Source organism: Aquila chrysaetos, chromosome 12 (genome assembly GCF_900496995.4).
Source record: "Aquila chrysaetos chrysaetos chromosome 12, bAquChr1.4, whole genome shotgun sequence".
Lineage (NCBI taxonomy): Eukaryota > Metazoa > Chordata > Aves > Accipitriformes > Accipitridae > Aquila > Aquila chrysaetos.
Window position 1 is genome coordinate 17,048,927 of NC_044015.1, and position 23,313 is coordinate 17,072,239.

The 23,313-nt window shown below is 36.0% G+C and overlaps 2 protein-coding genes across 5 annotated transcripts in view; both read right to left on the minus strand.

Annotated features, from left to right (window-relative positions):
• Nucleotides 1-665: 665 nt before the first annotated feature.
• On the minus strand, nt 666-12,297 carry LOC115349344 (coagulation factor XIII B chain-like). 2 transcript variants are annotated; one of them, XM_030033492.2, is made up of 12 exons: nt 11,983-12,297; nt 10,285-10,485; nt 9,595-9,780; nt 8,975-9,151; nt 8,645-8,821; nt 6,758-6,937; nt 6,322-6,414; nt 5,451-5,633; nt 2,861-3,064; nt 2,213-2,395; nt 1,246-1,487; nt 666-756 (listed from the first exon to the last, which is right to left on the minus strand). In XM_030033492.2, the coding sequence occupies exons 1-11, from the start codon at nt 12,062-12,064 to the stop codon at nt 1,276-1,278; spliced, it is 1,878 nt and encodes a 625-aa protein (XP_029889352.1). In that variant the 5' UTR covers nt 12,065-12,297; the 3' UTR covers nt 666-756; nt 1,246-1,275. The 2 variants fall into 2 exon arrangements, with proteins under 2 accessions (XP_029889352.1, XP_029889353.1); XM_030033493.2 differs by lacking the exon at nt 8,975-9,151.
• A 963-nt stretch (nt 12,298-13,260) lies between these two features.
• Nucleotides 13,261-23,313, minus strand: part of ASPM (assembly factor for spindle microtubules) — a 31,241-nt gene continuing 21,188 nt past the window's right edge. For 2 of the 3 annotated variants that reach the window (XM_030033470.2, XM_030033469.2), the window contains 11 exons: nt 22,352-22,501; nt 21,849-22,015; nt 20,787-20,946; nt 20,048-20,257; nt 19,365-19,514; nt 17,267-17,458; nt 16,612-16,804; nt 15,953-16,107; nt 14,851-15,027; nt 13,674-13,846; nt 13,261-13,594 (listed from right to left, as the gene is read on the minus strand). In XM_030033470.2, coding sequence (XP_029889330.1) covers nt 13,489-13,594; nt 13,674-13,846; nt 14,851-15,027; nt 15,953-16,107; nt 16,612-16,804; nt 17,267-17,458; nt 19,365-19,514; nt 20,048-20,257; nt 20,787-20,946; nt 21,849-22,015; nt 22,352-22,501 — 1,833 coding nt within the window. In that variant the 3' untranslated portion in view covers nt 13,261-13,488. Of the gene's footprint in view, nt 13,595-13,673; nt 13,847-14,850; nt 15,028-15,863; nt 15,928-15,952; nt 16,108-16,611; nt 16,805-17,266; nt 17,459-19,364; nt 19,515-20,047; nt 20,258-20,786; nt 20,947-21,848; nt 22,016-22,351; nt 22,502-23,313 lie in introns of those variants that run through there. The other variant, XR_003926062.2, reaches the window with a different exon arrangement.

The window sequence follows — 23,313 nt, forward strand, 5'->3', positions numbered from 1 at the left end:
GAACAGAAAATAAGAAACTAATAATGATAACACTAATAAAATGACAACAGCAATAATAAAAGGATTGGAATGTACAAATGATGCACAGTGCAATTGCTCACCACTCGCCAATCGACACCCAGTTAGTCCCAGAGCAGCAATTCCCCGCTCCCACTCCCCCCAGTTTATACACTAGATGTGACATCACATGGTACGAAATACCCCGTTGGCCAGTTTGGGTCAGCTGCCCTGGCTGTGTCCTGTGCCACCTTCTTGTGCCCCTCCAGCTTTCTCGCTGGCTGGGAATGAGAAGCTGAAAAATCCTTGACTTTAGACTAAACACTGCTTAGCAACAACTGAAAACATCAGTGTTATCAACATTCTTCACATACTGATCTCAAAACATAGCACTGTACCAGCTACTAGGAAGACAATTAACTGTATCCCAGCTGAAACCAGGACACATACTAAAATGGTTGAGAGGCAAACATTGTCCATATTCCTGAATTTTCTTCATAATTTCAGTCACACATGTTCACAAGCAGAGCCCCAAGAGTACCTATGTTTAAGTGTCATAGGAAATCATACAAAGTGTTTGGACTAGATATTTTAATAATTTAAATGCTCTCAATTAGCAAAACAAAGATGCTTGCTTGATTTTTTTAGGTTTTAAATGGTTTCATAGATCCCTTGAAAACTTTTTTTTTTTTTTTTTTTTTTTTTAATACTTGCTCTTTTTTCTTGTCCCTCAAGCCTTGTCCTTTAGAGGCTTCTTACCTGTGAAAGGAGACATGGGTGCTGTTAAGATGTACAAAATAATAGGCATCTCCTTTCTCACTGTAAAATTAGAGTTTAACATCCATTTGAAGGGCATGAAATTAAATCTCAATTTAGCTATATTCTGTAGTCACAAAAGCACTCATGCTATCAAAATCACCAATATCCTCACAAAGGGCACTACTTGCTCAGCATCTTCTCATCGTGGCACTTTGCTCAAGTCCTCCAGATTGTGATGGATCCTCAAGTTTATCACTGTAAGCCTTACAAAACTCCTTCATCCTAAATTTCCCACGTGTATGCCAATATTGCATCCTTCTGCTGCATTCCCAATCCTTATACCACAAAGCACTTTCAATTCCCTCCCCCTTCAGCTCAGACCCACCAATGCCACTGAACACTCATTTCTCAAAGATGACTGTAGTGATCTTGAAAATATGAGACCATCTTAATTCAGCTGTTAATACTAGATAAAGAACGTGTACGTACCCTTCCTATAGGCTTTCCTGAAGTCCATACTTATTTTCCTCTTTCAACACACCTTGGATACGTCAGCTGTCCTCTCTTACACTGCACTTGAAATAAAGTTGTACCAGATTCTGCTTCAAAATGGTTCTGTTTACAGTAAAATCCGACATAATCCCCATGGTAAAAGTAAATTTGATTCTCATAGAACCCTTGCAGCAGCACATTATTTTTCTCCATTTCATTTTTTGACAAAGTACATGGCTCTAAAGAAGAGAGACTTAATCAGTGTTAATAAATCAGTTATTTCTGAAATAGCATCATTTTGACTAGTCTACACTAAAACTGTAAATTATTTCCCATTCTCTTAATATATTATACATGAAATCACTGTACTTTTGGATACCGCAGGCATGTCATATTTAAGGAAACAAAAAGCCAGACAAAATTACCTGTGCTTCTATTAGAACTTTCATCTCTAACTGAAAAAAAATGAAGTTGAGATCTTAAAGTTCTAGTTGACAATAGTCAATTTATAAATTCTAAGTATCTGAATTTAGAGAGAGTTGGGGTTGTTCAGACTGGAGAAGAGAAGGCCCTGGGGAGACCTTATTGCAGCCTTCCAGTACTTAAAGGGGGCTTATAAGAAAGTTAGGGACAGACTTTTTAGTAGGGCCTGTAGTGACAGGACAAGGGGTAATGGTTTTAAACAAGAAGAGGGTAGATTCAGATTAGATATAAGGAGGAAATTTTCTACAACAAGGGCGGTGAAACACTGGAACAGGTTGCCCAGAGAGGTTGTGGATGCCCCATCCCTGGAAACAGTCAAGGTCAGGTTGGACGGGGCTTTGAGCAACCTGATCTAGTTGAAGATGTCCCTGCTCATTGCAGGGGGTTGGCCTAGATGACCTTTAAAGGTCAATTCTGAACTATTCTATGATTCTGTAAATTATAGAGAGAAATGAGTGTGTACTTATCTTATCACACCTACCTATACAAACTGGTGGTGAAGTCCACTGTCCTTCAGAACAGTAGATTCTCTCAGATCCTTGCAAAAAATGATACTCAGAGCAACGATACTGAACTGAAGAACCACTGTCATACCAGGTCAGGGGTGGGAGAGTAAGAGCTCCATTCACAATAGAAGGTGGAGAGTCACATTTTTCTGGAGGAGCTGGAATAATGTTAAAAAACATTTGAGAAACATTCAGCTTAAGAAACTAACAGATCAGCAGCTTTAAATGCCTGTCAACACTAGATATCTATCAGCTCTCAGATAGCATATTTTTGTACTTCATTATGTCTCAGATCAGAATGCAATCTCCTGCTTAATTCTAACCATAGCAAATCCCTTGTGTGCATTTAATTGTTTACAGCTGTCTTTCTACAGAGCTTTGGGTTCCCTGGGCTTGGAGAAGAGCTCCTCCCTCCTTTCTACAGCCTTCCCCTGTTCTTCCATGTTTGGATATATTTAACAATATAGCTGTCTTGTGCAAGGATATCTGTGCATATCTGTATTGTTGAATCCTAAGCTTCTATGATTTACAACAGATTCCAGGCCTGCACTGCCAAAGCAAATTTTTTCTAAATAGGTCTAAGATTGATAATTAAAAAGGCAATAAATAAAGTATTGTTTTACCTTGCATAATGCATTTTGGATATTTCAGTTTGCCGTGGCTACACTGTGTCCTCCCGGGAGAGGGAATGGTAGTCTGGACAAAATTGTATCCCTGTTTACATTCAAACTCTATGAGATCACCATGTAGGAAAATTAATTCTTCCTGTCTCCATTTCAACTCTATGTTGTTGCTGTTCATATCAGTTACATTAAGAGTGCATGGTTCTAGGAAATAAAAGCATACTTCAGTAAAAAGCAACCTTAAGTGATTTCCTAGCTCCCTTTTGTAGGAGTCAAGAAAGAGAAATCTAAATCAATAGTTCTAAAATGTTTTCGGGCCTTGCAAGAAAAAGAACTATAGATGCATAAAAAAAAGAATGCAAATGTAAAGAAATGGGCTGAAGTAACTGAAATAACATTAAAAAAAAAAAAAAAAGCCTAAACTGGGAACAGTAAATCACAGAACACACACTTCTGACAAGATCTGGCTTTTACAAGAAGCCTGGGTTTACCATTGAAGAAGAAAAGAACTTCTTTACTGTAACTTGAAAGGACTTTCTATAATGAAAATAGTCATCCATCAAAATTAACCCATCAGATCTGGCTGACGGGTTTGGTAAGCCCTTCGAGGATAGTAGTAGTTAATACACAGTAAATTTAAACTGTTAGCCTAAGGAAGTGTTTTGACAATTCCCTTTGCTTTGCTTTTTTCTATGTTTTGTCACTGTTAAAAGAATTTAGAGATCTTCCAAAAACCTTTTGGAAGTTTTCTGTTCTTCTTTGGCTTTTTCAGGTTATTCAAGGTCAATATTGTTTTGGTTGCTATCTGACAGGTTTCTTAAAATTTAGTGCCAGGATCCCTTCAAGTAGCCTAGCTTTCCATTAGACAGTTAACCTCATCAACTTTTGAAACCACTGTTACACTGCAGTAAAGCCTGACAGAGGGACAGTGTTGTAGTTTAACCCCAGCCAGCAACAAGGCACCACGCAGCCGCTAGCTCACTCCCACCCAGTGGGATGGGGGAGAGAATTGGGAAAAAAAAAAAAAGTAAAACTCGCAGGCTGAGATAAAGACAGTTTCATAGGACAGAAAGGAAGAAAATAATGATGATAATAATAATAAAAGAATTGGAATATACAAAACAAGTGATGCACAATGCAGTTGCTTACCACTTGCCGACCGATGCCCAGTCAGTTCCCAAGCAGCAATCTGCCCCCAGGCCAACTCCCCCCAGTTTATATACTGGGCATGACATGTGGTATGGAATATTCCTTTGGCCAGTTTCGGTCAGCTGCCCTGGCTGTGTCTCCTCCCAACTCCTTATACCCCTCTCCAGGCTTCTTGCTGGCTGGGCATGAGAAGCTGAAAACTCCTTGACTTAGTCTAAACACTACTTAGCAACAACTGAAAACACCAGTGTGCTATCAACATTCTTCTCATCCTAAATCCAAAACACAACACTATACCAGCTACTAGAAAGAAAATTTACTCTATCCCAGCTGAAACCAGGACAGACAGTTATAAAAATAAATTTCTACAAGTTCCACAAGAATCACTGCCTGGTAGAGGCCCTTATTAATGCTTTTCTGAGGGAAAGGCAAGGAGAAATCAGTTATTACGCATTCTGGTAACAGCACCATAACAACAAATTGGTATGGATATTTTCCTGAAACTACAGTATGTGCTCTTTCTGGTCTGATAAGGTCAGGGTTGAAAAGAAATCTCAGAAAACTTGGAAAAGATGGTGTGGTTATTTGGATGCTTAGGAGACAAATAACGCTCATAGGAAATGAGTTTTCATTATTTCACAGGATGTGTTAAATTTGGGTATTCAGATCCAAGAATGCTGATCTGGACCTTTCAATCCAGGCGAGGTACATTTTACCCATTTAGAAATAAGGAATTAAAACTGAACCGGTTATTTATTTGCATTTTCACAGTGGATTACAAACTTAAAGTGAGTCAATTTAACAAAGGATACTAGTAAAATAGAATTATTTTGTTACAGGAAAGAAGGAAAGATAAACAAACAACTCTTGTAGATCATCAGAAGTAGTATTCCTTCTAGTATTGGTAAATTCCTAATGGGAGTTCTATACATTGTTTTGAACAACATACATAAGAACAACATGGAAAAATTAGAAAGTCCAGAATGAAATAAGAGATACAAAGACACATGATAAAAACAAGGGCTGAAGGTTTAAATATGAAAGTCCAAGAAGTCATTGTATTCCTTATTAATCATATCTGAAAGCCATTTTGGCAACGGCTGCAGTCAATCCTTCTAAACATCTATCAAAGAACAGGAAGAAATTCACTAAATGGAGAATACGGGAGAAAGAAATTAGAGAATCCTCCTAGGTAACAGGGATAGCTATGTTCTAGAATAGCTCACTCAGGAAAACCAAGGAATCTATTTAATCGGGTGTTTGTAAGAACAGGCCAGAGGACACCTAGCAGGAATGGCCTAGGTATATTTGATTTTGGTTCACCCTCATGTTTCTGGAATCTTTATTAAAGGTGGTCAGGAAAGGATTACCTAGAAGTTCTTTCCAGTTTTACTTTTCTATATTACATACGACAAAACTTTCTTTTTCTTACAAGACTTACCTAAGCAAGTTGGTTGTTCTGTCCAGTTTCCTTGTTCACAGTAAACAGTACTAGGTCCATCCAAAAAATGGTAACGCTGACAACCATATTCTACCGAGGAACCATTTTTGTAACTTGTCAATAATGGACCAAAGAGAACACTGTTTTTAATCACAGGTGGAGAGGTACAGTCTTGCTGCATTTCTAATACAAGGAGGGAGATGGGTAATTAGATCTTTAAAACAATGTTAACACTGGTGAAAGTATCAGACTAATAATAGACTGAGCAAAAAATTTACATACAAATAAAATGTAAACCAATATAATTTCTTTTTAAAATTTCATTTTCAGAAACTCTATGCTTGCCTTACTGAATTGCAGACAGGCATTCTATTTCCATCTACACTCCTCATCTAATTCCACTCTTGACTCTTACCAGTTTACACTCAATATAGATTAGTTCTTTTTCTGTGATGAGATGGTCTTTATTTGTTGGTTGAAACATTTAACCCATATGTCGTTCAAAATAAACAAAAGAAAACTCTCTGGAACTGTTAATCAAACGATCACCAAAATACTCATGAATTTGCATGTTCAGATGACATTAACAGAAAGAATACAGAATGACTGAAGGTAAATGATAACATATGAAATGAAATTACAAATACACAGCAGGCTTATAGGCATACTTTATAATCACTAGAAACAAGCAATACTGGCCTTTCATTCATTCAGACTGCTACACTGACATCTGTAGCACATGCAAACATTTTCAAGAGTAAGGAACTGTACTACAGCAGAAGAGTAGCAACAGTAGTCATACAATGCCTATAATAAATAGCATTGGAGAGTACTGAAGTGCCTTTTAAATAGAATAGCAATGTTCACCTACTTGTATCTTCATTGTGATATGTTTTGCTTGCCCTTATTGCTGCATCTGCCTCGAGTGATGGTGGTGCCTCAGATGCCTGTTTATCCATAGTTCCTATAACCATAGCAGAAACGTAGAACCAGTTTTCTCAGAAATAACTCATTTTCAAATACCAAAACAGACAGACACTGATGCATTGTAAGATGTAATAAAAGCAATATTCCAGGGGAGAACTACACAACACAGATGTCAGTTGAATTCACCTAGCTCATCCTTTCTCCTTAATCTGTAAACAATGGATTGTCTGCAAACTATGCAGCACTTTACCTCTCAAGCATTTTCACAGAGGACGACATAAACAGTTTTGCAAATATGGAAACCAAGGCTGTCCAGAAAATTAAGGCATTGTTTGAAGAATCATTTCTGTTCAGTAGTCAGTCTTCACAAAACTACTAACCAATACAAATAGGGGGTGATGACCATTTTCCTTTTTCACACCAGATTTCCTCAGATCCTCTTACTTCAAAGGTACTTTGACACTGTATACGAACTTTGTCTCCATTGTGATATGTTCTTTTAACTGTGGTGATATGGGCGTGAGGAGGAAGCGGTGGTGGAGGACATTTATTTTTTACATCTGAAAACAAAAAATGCATATTGTTGTCTCATTAATCAAAACGATGGACACAATTAATTTTACTATACAACATGCAAGCCTATCACTCAAAAGACTTTTTTGGTTGGGCCAGAGTAATTGCTTACTCCCATTTTCTTAACCAAATGGGAGACCAGAACAAAAAAGTGATTTTATGTTCACCAAATATGAAATAGAAGTATTATGCTATTGCACTGCTATAAACAAATTTGTAATTTCTCCACATAGACTTAATAAAATAGTCTTTAAAGGACTTGAGGAAATAGAGGTTTCCCATACCCTCCATTGATATAATATTTAAAAGCATCTTCTGTATTAATTCTAATGCTACAGAAGCAGCAATAATCATAGACCATTTCCTACCCCCAAATTAAGTTTACAATTACTGTATCCTCAAAACTAGATTTAGGCCATGTTTTCATTCACCTGAGCACCCCACCTTCTCTGCGCTCACTCAAGAAAAATTCCTGCTGTGTCATCAGAATAAATACAGAGCTAGGATCCTAACACACACCATTTAATTGAGAGCTTCTAGTGCATTTTAAAAGCTACAGTATCTTCAAGGAAAGGAAGATGAACTTCATCTTCATACTCAGTCACATAGTCTTCTACAAGATTAGCTATAAAGGAATTACAAAGCACTAATTTTACTGAAAACTGTGCTTAACTTGTCCGTATTTTTTCAAGGTTAAATATAATTTTTTTTTTAATCTCAAGCACCACCCACACAAAGATTATTAAATTTGCTTTAGAAAACATGCTTCACAAGAAAAATTCCTATAAAAATATATTGGAAATGGATACCATAGATCTACCTTAAATCAATAAGAATGATTGATTGTCCCATCCTCTATCATCAACATCTAGCATCCCTTGTATATAAAGCAGAGAATTTGTTACCACGAGGCAGTGAGATGTCCTAAAGCTCAGAAGTAATCCTCATAAAGGGGGCAATATCCAGATAAGCCAATGACCCACGACCATCAAGGTATGTTGAACAATATTATAAATTTTCAGCTAACCTAAATGTTCGTACTGTTTTCTGCTGTATACTAGATCTCATCTGGTTCACTAGACCTTTCATTCTTTTGAAAATTTCTTTTCTGAGAATATGCATTATCCCCCAATGAGTGCAAAGTGATAGTAATTGCAAAAGGTGTGTTTCTGTCCTCAGGATGACCTTTCTAGTTAATCCTGTTGAAAACATGTAGTTTGGTGAGGCTGTAAAGCTCTGAAAAGTACCACAATCCCCATGCTCAGGAGGAACTTGTTATAAATTTTATTTTTAATGCCTCTCAAGAGGCATGTTCCCACCTCGCAAGGCAGGATGAAAAATGCTTGATTAAACCTTCATGTAATCTGAACTTGGTTTAACTTGAGCTTCAGGGGCTGAACAACTTCCCTGTAATTGTTGACTCCTGCTTCTCCAGGATACAACATCCAGAGAAACAACAGCAAGAGACAGTATCTACTCTATTGTTAGAGTCCACTGATAATTAATACCAATTATCATTCCTTTCCTCCCTGCTACCTTGGCTACATGCCCTTCAGCTAACACTTGATTTCTACTTAGGCTGTGAACTGGTACAAAAAGCATATTTCTATTTTGTATTCAGAAAGCATTTAATGAAAGAAGGTGCTAGTCTTTCACCAAGAATTTGATATAGTAATACTATAAAAATAAGGTACCTTCACACACTGGAGGGTCTGGATGCCATCCAAAATAATAACATTGAATTAGGTCAAATTCACTGACAGAATAATTTTCCTCACAGAAAAAGTGAACTACATCTCCCTCTTCATAGATTTCCTTCACAGGATAGAAACCTCCATGTGTTATTGCACTCAAAGAGGTGCAAGTTATTTCTAGGAAGAAAACACACAACAGTGAAAACCAGTTGAGGAAGGCTTCCCCTCCACCCCCACAACAGCTTATAAAAAAAGCCTTTTTGCAAATTTTTGTTCATTTGTAGAATAAATCGCATTTCAAACAGAATTATTTTCCAGCCTGTTACATACTAGTGCAGTTTGGAGTAAGGGACCACCCATGTGTTAGACACACTGCTACTTCTGTAGAGTTTCCTCCTGCAGTACGATAACCCACATCACATTCGTATAGTAGTGTTTCATTCAGTCGAAGCTCCTGTTGGGCTGTGAAGTAGCTGCCGTGATGTAAATTGGGTACCTGACATGACTCTTAAACAAATAAAGCATATGCATAATATTAATTGCTCTTTTCATTTCAAGTTATCAATCTAAATTTTTCTTTAGATACACCTTAGAAGTGGTCATATCCAAGGCAAAATCTTTGCAAATAATGAATAATTTAAAATGCAGTAATTTACACAAGTTTTCCAGGTGTCATTTGGGAAGAAAGTTTGGATGGCAATAGATTTATTTGAAACAATGCAATTTAATCTATACTGATTCCTTCTACATATAATTTTATCTATACCAATTCACAAAACTAGCAGCATGTGAAATCCGACCACTTCCTCCCACGAGGTACAGCCGAGAACCCGCTTTAGGAGTACTCAGATGATAACCTGACATAGGCAGCTTGGCCCTACAGGTACAGCAAGGACAGTAGACTTATATACATATAAGAGATTCGAAAGGAGAAAAATGCAGAATCCTACCAAATTTTTTAGCACAGCTTGGCTGGGAGGACCATCCTTCTGGCCGACACTGCACTGTATCTTTAGTACCACCGCTTGGAGTATGGTAGCCTGGATTACATTTGTACTGAAGCTTCTCATGTATTTTGAAGTACATTTCTGTACCATAAAAAAAGCCATTTTCCAAAGCAGGCTTGTTACATTTTTCTAAATGAAAGGAGATAGCTTGGTTAGAAAGAAAGAATTAATGGAATATTTTTGTTTTCTGATAAGCAAAAGAAGGGGTTTAGCTATCCTGATCTAATCTTGGTTTTCTTGACCTATTGAAGAAACTCTACCACAATCATCAAACCAATGGTAATAACATGGAACACGACAACCAAGGAATCTAGAGCTAGGGAGGCTCTAGAAGGTATACCTCTGAGGGGAAACTATGTATTTTTTTTCCCAAAATAAGGAAACTGGGCAACTTTCTTGGCATTCTTATAAAAGCTTACATTGTAAAAGCCCTTAAAATATGTATTATTGTAAAAATATTCCATATGTAAACATATGTAGTTTATGTACATAAAGGATTAATTTCACCTTGTTGTCCTAACTTACACATTTTATCCCTTCTGTTATGTAGCTTCTGTTCCTGTATGTTCCAGGAAATCCAGCCGGAAAAGTTTCCTGCTAGAAGAAGTGACGAGATTAAGAGACCTAACTCACTGTAGCATTGTGGCACTGGAGACCATCCTTTTGCTGTACAAGTTATTCTTCCATCTTGAGTCCCAGTTTCAGTCGTATAACCAACCATACAAGAATAGGAAAGTTTTTTTTCCTTACGCATAGGGAAATAATAACTTTTGAAATTATAATAGTACTGGGCAATCTTTCCACTTTCGATATGTGGCAAATCACAAGGTTTATCTGCAAAAAGATAAATAAATATTGACTCTTTATTTAAGCCCAGAAGATGTAAGCATGAGCACCGTTTGCTGCATAAACATACTGATGCCTGCTCTAAAATCCAGTGGCAACAGTGTCAAGATTAGCTATGCCATAGCTCCTCAATTCAGCAAACGTTATGAGAACAGTATGACAAACTTCTAGGAGGCGACATATGAGTTAAATTCCCTTTCTTCAGCAAGTTTAAGAACAGAGTCAACAGAAAAGATAGACAAAATGGAGGTTAAGGAAAGAACAAGAATGGCAATTAAAAAAACCCCAACACACAAACCAGTAATAGCAGAAAACCTTTAAAAGGAGTTATGTTGTATAGGACATTAATTTATTAAAAAAAAAAAAACCAAAACCAAACCAAAAAGCAATACTTATGTTTCTATTTCTTATAAAACTATCCTTTGAGTCTCAAAAATTCTCTCCATGGCATTACAAGGCAATCAACCTGAAGAATCAAGTTTTTAAAACTGAATCACCATCCATGAAACTTAGTATAATAGGGCAGAATTTTCCCACAATTTGGCACTGCTGTATTCACACTACACATATTAGAACCTAAATAACAAACTATTGCTCCTTCACTCAACAGCACTAGAATTTACTGTATTTACTAGAATTTTCTGCCAGTTTAGTATTTTTACTAAAGAGAAAGTGCCAAGATAATTTTTTTTTTTTTTTAATAATTCCCTTCCTCACACAGCCAAGGTATCACATCTAGATAAAAAAAAAAGAAACCCAAACCTGAGGGTAATGAAGACAGAAATAAAGACAGAAATGGCTGCTACCTACATACCTTTTGTTTTGCTTTCCAAAGGATATAAGTGTAATTTCAACTGCTTTGCATAAGGAGAAAACTAGTGAAGACAGAAGTAGTTGCAACAAATATGCTGGAATTAAATATACATTAGCAGATACAAAATGAAATGCAAAAAAAGGGACACCTTTTCAATTAATGGAGGTGTACCCTCATATACAGTCCACAGCTTTGTGAACTTGCAGTTCAAGTGGTATGTAAGCTATATAAACCCAGGAATTTTAAGCAATGCTGAAAATAGAGATAAGGAAATGCAGAACCACCCCAGACTAGCTTCTGCAGGTTCCATTTAACTTTCACTCTTTTGCTTTGTGGTAAAGCCAAAACACTTCAATATATAAAATGTTTTAATAGTACAAAATCTAATTTGTACAAGTACCTTAAAACCACTCAAATACATTTCAAAAGAAACTTTTTCTGAATAAAAATCTGAACACTTCAATATTACAGCTTTGAAGCTTAGATATGAATCTGTAGCCCTAAGCTACAGCAAGAGCTGAATCATAATCATCACCCACCTCACAACAAAATTATATTTAAAAAACAGTGTTTACTCTTGGTAAATATATGAAAGACATTACACTTGTTACCTAGACTGCATTTTCTAGATTCAATGTACATTTATTAACAATAGATTTCAGTGTATTTACCTTCTGCAAAAAGCTTGCCTGAACACATCATAACTAGGAAGAAAAAACAGCTTTTAAATCTCATCTTCATTACTGTCTCCATCAACAGTTTCCACCACCTGTGAAAACTCCCCAAGTATTACTTTTGTAAATAATTAACTGGATTTTCAAAGGTATTCACAAAAGCCTGGTGTCCATGGTATTTTGTAGCAAGTTATTTCACTGAAAACACTATTTGCATTTATTTTAGTTTTCCAAATACCCTAACACTAGACTTGCAGAATTCTACTTCCGTTTGGCATACTGTACATCAGTAAAGAGGACAGGATTTATCATTTTACAGTGAAACCAGGCAACAAGCTTATGGAACCATTTAAACTAATTGAACACTGTTCCCCTCAGAACCTCCCGAGTTCCAAGTTTAAAGGGCATTCTGTTATCAGATTATTTACTTTGGCTGAAATAAGAGGAAATAGAAAATTCTCCCCTCCTCCAGCCTAGCCCAATATAATCAGTCAGTTGTATTCTATATATTATTAATTTTGGAGGCTCTTACATTAAGAGCATAGCGACTACTATTATCTGTCTGTTGTGTTTTGCTGTATATAGCTAGTCCCTTTTGAGTCTTTTTTTAAACAAACAAATAGAACCTCATTTACAATGCATTATCACCTAACTAACTAAATGGCTACTAGTTGATTTAGCATCATGTTCCACCCTTGGGAGGCATAATCTTTAAATTTGGGGGTGGGAGGGTATAATTTTACAGTTTTCATTTTCTTGGCCTTGCTCTAAGAAAATGCAATTCCAAGGCACAAGAGAACAGAATTTAAGGGAGATGCTGTGATGAACACCATCTGTTCAGCCAGATGAGATGCATGCTTGCATATACGGCTCACTTGATAAGAAAAAAGCACTCCTAAATCACCTCCCTTGAAATATCAGGTCAGAATTTCTAAATTCACCATTACAACATCCCATTGTTCCATCATAATCTTGTAGTGTTTTTTAAAAAAAAAAAAAAAAATTAGAATTATAAAAAATTTTTTTCTAGTCACACATGATCCCTCAAAACCTTACTAGAAACTAAACTCAGGCTCCCTAAAACAGTAGCCAGTTTTGAAATACACAGACTATGCCTCCTTTCCTACCTATACCTCTCCAGATCAGACAAGCCAACATAACTGTCCCACACAAATGGCTTTTTTTAACAGAATTCTACAATATTCGATCAGTGAGGAATACCATGCTATTTGTAAGATTCACCGTTGTGTAATAACAGTACATTACTTGCACTAGTGAAATTTCTAGGCCTTATAATTTTATTGTACAATTGCTTTTGGTAAGTAGTACAAAATAGGATTGCAGAAGCTGTATACAAAAGAAAAAAGTTACAGAAATGTTAATTGCAATTTGAAAAAACATTTTCAAGGATAGCTTGACACTTATTTGCTTTCTTTCAAAATCATTTAGTTGTCTACTACATACATGCTGTACAAATACATTTTCATATACATCATTTACACTTCAGTAGCAGGCAATACCAAGTGTATCCATCACCATCAGAATTGCTTGCAGAGGATCCACAATTTCTTGCATGTTATCTTTCCTCAAAACCCAGTCTGGTTTAATTCTGTGAAAATATTAATAGCTTGTCATTAAAACATTATATTGCCACAGCAGAAACAGCAGACTAATTTTTAAGCTCTTACCTTGAAACTGTTTTTATTCTTAGAGGAGTTACTGGAACAAAGGAAGTTCCACTTAAGAAAGTGTTTGTTTTCTGCTTCAGAAGTGTTCTCTCTGCATCCATTTTATGTTTACGAGCTGTAAGCTTATATAGGCTTTGAATGCAAGTAACAGCTCTTGGTATGCTTCGGATTTCCTGAGAAAAGGTGAAAAAAGTACACAGTTAATGCTACAAGTTCAAAAGCAACTTAACAAATCAAGAAATCTGTTTTGTTCAATGAAAACTGAAGGTTTATAATTTAAACTGAACTTCTACCCACAGGTACAGTGAAACCATTTTAAAGCCAGCACACCTACAAGTCAGTGGTCTAATGCTTCCAAAATACTCAACAACTGGTATGCAAACTGACATCTCAGAAAATTTAAGCTCTTAAAAGTCAGATTTTTCTAATTTCTCATTCAAACCAATTTTCACATATGCCACTAGCATATGCCTTCAATGATTGGTACAGAGAGACAAATTCATGTTTGTACCCATCTTCATAGCACTGAAAGAATGCAATGGTCAGAGGTGACTGGATAACCTAAGTGCTTCTATCTGATAGATAAACAGCTAGTGAATTTATAGCATAGAACCCAGACTACCCTAATAACCTTACGGGGGATTCTAGCAATAGGTATGAACAAAGGAAATTTCTTTCAGAAACAGGCTGTGTCTCTGTTACAATAGAGTATGTCAACACAAAGTCATAGACAATTACATTGCCAGTTGTTACTGACAATCAAGACCTTAACTTTATCTGAAAAGCAACGGTAAACTTTCAGAAATGGAATAAAAGTTAATTAAGTGGCAACTAAACTATATCTAATGCCAAGCAATTGATAGAAAGTCATCAAAACCCTGTAGAAAGCAAGAATTGCAATATCACAATCTTGCAAGAATTGCAGGATCAGAACCTCAATGTCTTTCTTAATAGCTCTGAGTGACCAGGGCATACAAAGCACAAAATAATGAGTGTTTTCACCACCTTGGAAATGCATTTTTTTTTTAATTAGAGTTTACTCATAATTAATATTTCAGCCATGATAGGTCTGCTAGAGAGGGAGAGGAAAAAAAAATAATAATTTACAACCACCACCAAAACACACCAGAAAAGCACGTTAAATGAAATTATTAAATCCAAAACATTTAAGCCTTACCAAAGCTCTTTTTGAGTCCTTTGAAAGGATGGCCAACAAACAACAGGTCTTTGTGAAAATGCTTCCTCCTTTCTCTGAAATTTTGTCCCCAGCTTTCCCTCTGTATATTTGCAGTAGGTCTAGCAACGTATCTATAGAATTTTCTACTTCATAAACGGCTTGAGTAGTTCTTTCATACTGTTATACAAGAAAGAGACAAGAGAGGTTATATAGACAGATCTTTAAAATATCTTTCAGGTTAGAGGAAAAAGCAAAATCCATATTCTCCCTTAGATCAAATTTGTAGCTGATCTGGCATCCAAGCGATAAAAATCACTTCTGTATGTTACATCATTGTAACAGGTTACAAAAAGCCACCCCCCCTTGTTTAGAAAACCGTAGAATCTGATTTTACATTTAAAATAGAATAATAAATTAGAATAAGTTTAGAGAAATTTAAAAATAAGTTTAGTCTAAATGTTTTTGGTTTTTTTTCCTGAAATAAAAATAAAATAATTTGAATGTAAATGCCTATAGGATGGATATAAGATCAAAACCTATGTTTAGCCAATATTTTAAATTTCAAAGTAAAAAAACCTCTAGAACAATCAATCCATAGTCAGTAATTACAGTACTAACGTAGTACTGAAGCAGCTTTAAGTATTTATGAAAATAATCAGTTCTGTAAGAAATCCAAAAGTGTAAATATAGTCTATTCTATGACATGAATTTGGAAAAGTAGCCTGTCTTCTGGAACATATACGTTTCTACCTTAAAAAAACAACTTCACAGCTTATCCTAAGTACTACGGTTCTGCATTTCTACACAATTTTATGCATTTCTACATGGTTTCATGCAATACTTGGGATACCTTGCAATATAATCAGTTAAAAGTAAAACTATTACTTTAAGACCATGAAATAATTTTCTTTTGCCAAAACAAATATTAAATCGTAATTATTACAAAGTAGATAATTAGTTTCAAAATAACATAGTTAAAATTCAGAAATTTTTTTTTTATTCAAAACTATTACTTTTGTTGTTTCAAATTTATCCAGAAATTTTGTGGGTAAATAAAGTAGTGTACAGCTTATAAACCTGCAAAAGAAAATATTAAAGTTACCTTTGAAACATTAAGTAGAACCTGAATTGAATATCTGATCACATCCATGCATGGAACGCTCCGGTTACAACTTCGGATCAGAACAAAAATAGTGAAGATTGCTCTGCTCTGGGCCATATTTTCACAACAGAGTGGGGACAGCCTGGTAGCCACCTCTGTGATAATTAAAACAACCAACCAACCAACAACAACAAAGAAAGCTCTGAAGCTCAAGTAATTTAATTGCAAACCCAGGGTTTCCCCTTATTTTTAAGTAGAAGTGCAAAGAAGTAAAAATTGCAATTATTTACTTAAACAAGTATTTCTAAATCAATAGTTTTAGTATTCCAGACTAAAAATTAAGCAAACAAAACAATCCATGGAGAACATATACTGATAATAAACATAACTGATCTATGTAAGGCATAGTATTACTAGGACTGCCAGGAAATCAGAGCAATCATAAAGGATTTCCATTCCCTACGTAACCATTTTAATATTGTTCTTAAATCAATAATCTAATTTTAGTCTAGAAAAAACCCTCCTTTATACTCTGTAACATGTTCACATTTTACAATCATACAGAAAGCCTAAATATCGTTATGAACTCTTCTCAGCTGAAAAATTCCAGTTTCTATCATCCTGGAAATCTATCAGTTATAATAAAATAAAATACTGACCAAGATGCTTTAATGCTGCAAGAATATAAGAGAGATGTTTGTATTTTAGAAGGTATTCAATAGCAATTGCTGTTCTGTTGCACAACTTGTTTTCTTCTCTGCTCTTTTCATTAGCCTTTTCTAAACTACGTCTTAAAGCTTTAGTTTTTGCTGTGTCATTGCTCTTTCTCCAAGAATATCCTCTCCACAATGCCTACAGAAAAGGAATTTCAAAGAGAAAAAAGTTGTAAACAAGAGACCATAGAACTTCCATTACCATTCCAAATCAATTTTACACAAGTCTAACAAAGTATTTCATTACCTTGGTTATTAATTTTTAAGTAATTATCAGAGTTTAATCTTCCAGTACTGGATTTTCAAGATAAAAGACCAAAACAAACATGTATATACACTCCACACTCACTCCCACATAAGTCATCTCAACCACTATCTGCTTAATATTACTTCATGATCTGTTTGCATTTAGCTTTGATGTCTAAACTGAAGCTCACAGGATAAATTCTGAACTGATAAATTCACCAGCCAAAGTAAACATCTTCCCTCTACCCAAAAACCCATGAGAGAAAAAAAAACCAAACCAAAAAACACACAAAACTTAAAAAAAAAAAAAAAAAAAAAAAATAATAATTGCAGTTTTCTTACAAGAAGTATTTACCTGAAATTTAATTACTCCAACTGCAAATTTTCTCCTACGTCTGCAGGCAAGGAATCTTCGTACATTTTGCTGGATTATGGTTGCTGCATTATTTCTGTGATTTAGCCAGCCTCGAATCACATGTTGTAACTGAACGATTCTTTGATAATCTCTTAGAAACCTCTTTTGTTGCATTTTAGCTCGGAACCATCTCTGTTTAAAATTAAAGTACCTTTCCATTTATTTATTTAACACTTTTCCCTAAATTCCCTTTTCCTATCCTAAACAAGCATTGATAAGAACTGCAGAACTATTTTAACACAAGCTTTGACAGATAACAGGCACTATAAGCTTCACTAGCATTCATATAGTCACCATGACACAGCTCTGATTGGCGTGGGGGTAGCTGAAATGCAAGACTACAACATGCAACCTTAACTAGGAGCAGTTAGGAAGCATTCAGAACGGGAATCAGAATCAAATAGGAATTGGAACAGAATAGAATTTTCAGTTGGAAGGGACTTACAAAGATCATCTAGTCCAACTGCCTGACCACTTCAGGACTGACCAAAAGATAAAGCATGTTATTAAGGGCATTGTCCAAATGCCTCTTAAACACTGACAGGCTCAGGGCATCAACCACCTCTCTAGGAAGGCTGTTCCAGTGTTTGATCACCCTCTTGGTAAAGAAATGCTTCCTAATGTCCAGTCGAAACCTCCCCTGGCGCAGCTTTGAACCATTCCCACGCATCCTATCGCTGGATACCATGGAGAAGAGATCAGCACCTCCCTCTCCACTTTCCCTGCTCAGGAAGCTGTAGAGAGCAATGAGGTCACCCCTCAGCCTCCTTCTCTCCAAACTAGATAAACCGAAAGTCCTTAGCTGCTTCTCACAGGACATTCCTTCCAGCCCTTTCACCAGCTTTGTTGCCCTCCTCTAGATACATTCCAGTACCATAACATCCTTCTTAAATTGTGAAACCCAGAACTGCACACAGTGTTCAAGGTGAGGCCGCACCAACACTGAATTATAGTGGTATAATCACCTCTTTTGACCAGCTGGCTATACTGTGTTTGATGCACCCCAAGTTTGCCCTCTTGGCTGCCAGGGCACACTGCTGACTCCTATTGAGCCTGCTGTTGACCAGCACCCCCAGATCCCTTTCTGCAGGGCTGCTCTCCAGCCACTCCTCTCCCAAATTATACTTGTGTCTCGTGTTATCCGTCCTAGGAGTTTTCTTTCTCTTGGCTGGCTTTTAAGGAGAACTAGCACTCCACTTTTCTCATTTCCCAGCTTTGATTCTTCCGATCTATATAGAGAAGGGAGACAGGGTACTGTATGCCAAATCTGAGCAAAAAAAGCCTCTTCTACCATCCATTTGCTTTTGCCTTAAGTGGAAAATATAACTTATGGGGAGAGATAAACAGATTTGTCTATATGGAGGAGTAGTAGTGCAAAGTTTGCCATAACATCCTTGACTAGAGAACAGCTATTTCAGGGTTCCTGTTTCAGCCTCTCCACTTATCTAATGCTGACCTTCCATTATTGGGACTAAGAGAATGGTCAGTTTGGAGACCCGAAGATAATTTTTACTATTAGGCAGTGCTGCAATACAGACCTGATTTTTGATCTTGCTTTTAGAGAAGTAAAACACGGTTATATTAAAAATGGTGTAACTTAGGCTCTGGTACCACTTGCAGGTTAAAAACATCCAACAAAGTAAATCACTGTATCCCAGGGGATTGTTCGCGTAAGAAGATGCTCTTCTTTTCATGAGCCTTAACAGGTTGTCATGTCTGATCTTTCCTACCTACAGTAGGATGTGAAGAAATAGGCTAAGACAGCACTCAGATTCCTTTGGCAAGCTTCAGGGTCTGAAGGAAACAAACTTTCCCACTCATCCTTAGCTTTAAAGCGCATAAGCCTCCAGAGCCTGATGAGATCCACTCTATTATGCTTAGCTGGGTATAAGCAGCATTATTTAATAACCCATAGTCTCCATAATTTAGCTTTATTTTCACATGTGAAGGAACTACAGTGTCTTAGTGTTACTGCTTAGCTGATAGAAAAGAAATTAGACTATGTTACACAAAAACATTTGTCCTTAATTAGACTAACCTGTATTATAAGAACAGATGAGATCTGGTTTTGTGCAAGTTTTAAGATGAGGTGAATCCTATACACCCTTTGAATTTTAATTGCAGAGATATGATGATATACAGCAGCTGTAAAATATAGTAGTCTCTTCTTTTGTTTCTGTTCTGAAATCTGTAGAAGGAAAACAAAACAAGGAACATCATTAATTTTCATACTGACAGGTAGCTGATTGTCTATGCAAAGACCATAGTACACAGCACTATGCTATTAGATGCTGAAGAATCACCTCAGAAGTCATTACCTCAGAACTAAAGTAAGCTACCTTTCTTCAGTACTAGGTCTCTAATCTAACAGAGAGAATAACCCAGAGAAGTGATTATAAGCAACAACATTAATATATAGCGGAGATCAGTTTCATTGTAAGTGTGTGTGTGCAGAAGTATCAGTTATAGGTAAGCCACAAAGATCTCAGAAGCTAAAAAAACACCCAGCAGTGAAAACCTTTTTTAGTACTAAAGGATTGTGAGAAAAGGATGAAACTATATTTTGTTCTGTTCTGACTCACCCAATTCTCAAAGCAGTCAACAAAAATTTGAGTTCAACAAGTGATCAGGTTTCTCTTTTCTTGCCAGCCAGAACTGATGCTAAAACAGCTCTAGAGATACTTTACATCAAAAGTATAGTTTAATTTGAAGCATACCAACCTTTTTTCTGACTAAATAACCCCGTATAAATGCTTGCAGTTTAATGACAGCTCTTCTAGTTTTGTTGTATTTCATAAATTGAAGCCTGCCTTCCTGCCAAGCCCTCAGATGGTTTTGGATAATTACAGCAGCAGCTTTTTGTTGAACAAGTTTCCTTCTTGCCTTGAAACCTCTGTATGCTTTTTGGATCAAACATGCAGCTTGAAGCTTCTGAAAAATATTTTAAAGAATGCATTGGTAATTAAACTTCTGTTTGTTCCTGTCATGATCAATATACATTCCTATTTTAGTTCTAGATTTTTTTTTTCCATCATAAGAAAGAGAACAAAAATAAAATAGGAAATACAAGCAAACTCATGCAGTACTAGTTTATATAAAAATGCACTTTCACAATTTGGAAGGTCTTTTTCCTTACCTAAATGGGGTCAGAATATGGTCAACTTAACTTAATCCTTTGTAAGAATAAAGACAAGTGAAAATTTTACATTTTATCTTATCATCAGTAGACAGGGATAATTCAACAATTGGAACTGTTTGAAAACAAGAATCAACCTCGTTGCTCCAAGCAAAAAGGAAATTTGGTATTTTGAAGATTGAAGAGTCTTTATCTAAACTATCTTTGTTCTGGCCCTACCTTTTTTCTTTTCTATACTTCTGTACATTGGTGACAAAAATCACTCAAGTACACTGAAAACTTTTAAAACAACCATGACATAGCAGAGTGCAAGTGAAAACGTACCTTTCTTAAAAGTCTTCTAGCTCTGTACTGTCTATATGCCAACTGAATCTTAACTGCAGCATTCTTAGTTGCCAGAAACTGATGTTGAATCCTTCGTGCAGTAAGGGTTGCTCTCCATCTTCTTTGAATAGTAAGTGCACAGAACTTCATTTTCAAAAACCTAACACGAAAAACGCATTTTAGGTTTTTTTCCAAAAGTTGAGAACACTTGCATTTTTGAAGTAAGAAAACTGTGACAGTTTACAAAATTATTAAGATAGATACTGTGAAAGCAGAACTGTTATCAACCAAATCTTAGAAAACTAGCAGAAGGGGATAGCCAGCAATGTTGGCAGAAAGACTGGTTTAAAGTAGAAGATACTTTTTGTTTTCCCACAGTAGGTACTTCCAGAACTTGCTGCCAAAGGAAGTTGGGGAGGGAGACAGCAGTTTTAAAGGCATTAGACAGATTGACATACAACAGGTCCATAAAAGGATAATAAAGGGAACAGGCAAGGATGTAAGTTCTAGCAGCCGTAATCTAACAAGCATGGAAGCTGAGGGAGGACCTTAGAAAGTCACCAGGTTAATGTAGTCTCCCTAAACTTCTACTGCTACTGGCAGAGGACAGAGTTCTGAATGAGATGAGCTATCAGGCTGATCTAGTAGAGCATTTATTGTAAAACCATCTCACAGCAAAATAAACATAAACTAGTTTAACTATTCCATTATGCATTATAACGAAATAGCTTTTAATTCTATTAGTTTTATGGGGCAACGTTATCAATATCCAGAACACCCTTCCTGTAGAAAAAAGATCAAGGCCTACTCTTTCTAGATCCCCAATATGCAAAATTTGTGAGGTAGCTTCCAGTCCAGAAAAATATTTAAACATAAGAAAAGTCTTGTGCAAAAGAATAATCCCACATGCATCAACAGGATTATGCTCATGTGCGTTACATACATGCTGCAGGATCAGAGCCTGAGAATCTATAGGCATTTGCCAGAGTACAAAGCAGTACTAAATAATTATATAATAAAAGCTTTGAAAAGTAGAGAAATTTATATCAAATTCAGTATTACCAGGTCCTCTGCTGTTTTGTTTTGAAGTGACTCTGAATAACACATATAGCTTTTACCACAGATGCGTATTCCTTTCGTGCTCTGCAGCCTCGAAACCAGGCTTGAATTACTTGTGCTGCTCTCGTTTTGTTAACCCACTGCCTGGCTTTATATCCTCTATATGATGCCTATTAAATATATTAACAAAAAAAAAAAAAAAAGACAAGACAGACATTCAAACCTTGGGGTTTTATTCTTTTACTTAATGGAACAAACAAAAAATTAAAAGGAAAAAAGTCACGCTAGCATGAAAGGCTTTTAGGATTCCTATCTCTACAGTATTACAAATATCTAATTTCTCACATCTAGAAGATGTTTTCTAAAGCAAGTGAAACACATTCAGGGAAATACCGCAAATGCCACTCTTTTTAGTGTCTGTAAAAATAATTATGTCATGAAGAAACAAATACAAGAGAGATTAAAAAAACAAAAAAAACCCAACAAAAACCACGTTCTGGGATTACCTGAATTCTAATGGCAGCTCTTCGCATTTGATGGTATCTTTGTTGTTTGATATTTCGCATCCAATGAGCTCTGTAGCGCTGCTGTATTAATACAGCAGAAAACTTGTACTGAAGGTATTTCTGTCTCTGAATAAATCCACGGAAAAATGCCTTAAAATAAAAAGACATAATCTTGGAATATTTCACCACTTGCATGGCATTGACTGGGAAGTCGTTTGCATATTTTTAAGTACAGCTGTACTCACCGGCTTGTTAGAAAAACAACAATATAAGTAAACATATTTCCAATTTCCCAACTAATGCTTTTTTTCCTACCTTTTAAGCAAAGTAATCATACTTACATTGTTCAGGATATATAAATTAAACATTCAGAAAATAACTAAGAAGCTGCCACTTCCCCCCAAGACATGGAGGTGAGGATGGCACACTTGTTTTCTTATCTGTTAAGCAGAGCAGGTGCTCTCCAACAAGATAGTAATACCAACCTAAAAAGTTATTATGAGAGAATATTTATTTTCCTTTCTTCCCTGATTTGGGGGAAAAAAATCCTTTCATTCCAATAATAACCTGAAAAGAAACACTTCCCTTAGGGTAAAATAACTAAGGCCACCACAGAAAGACACTTAAAGCTTTTCCCAGAAGGGAAAAAAAAACAAAAAGCATACTCCAACTACATACAAATCATACTTAATATAAAGAAGAAGGAAATATACCTTCCTCCCTCACCCTCAAAAAAAAAAAAATATATTGAAAAAGCACTTCAGAGCAACTAGCCTTCTAAGCTTCTTTGAACTCAACACTGGATGCTTGCTACATGGAGATGAAGAAGAATTCTCATTACTTCTTGCTGACCACACTTTTATTGCATCAATGATGGAAGGAAAAAACATCAGACTAAATAATTCCCTTTTCCTAGAGTACCTCTGAGAAATCACAGTTAGTTTCCCACCAAGTTTCATGTG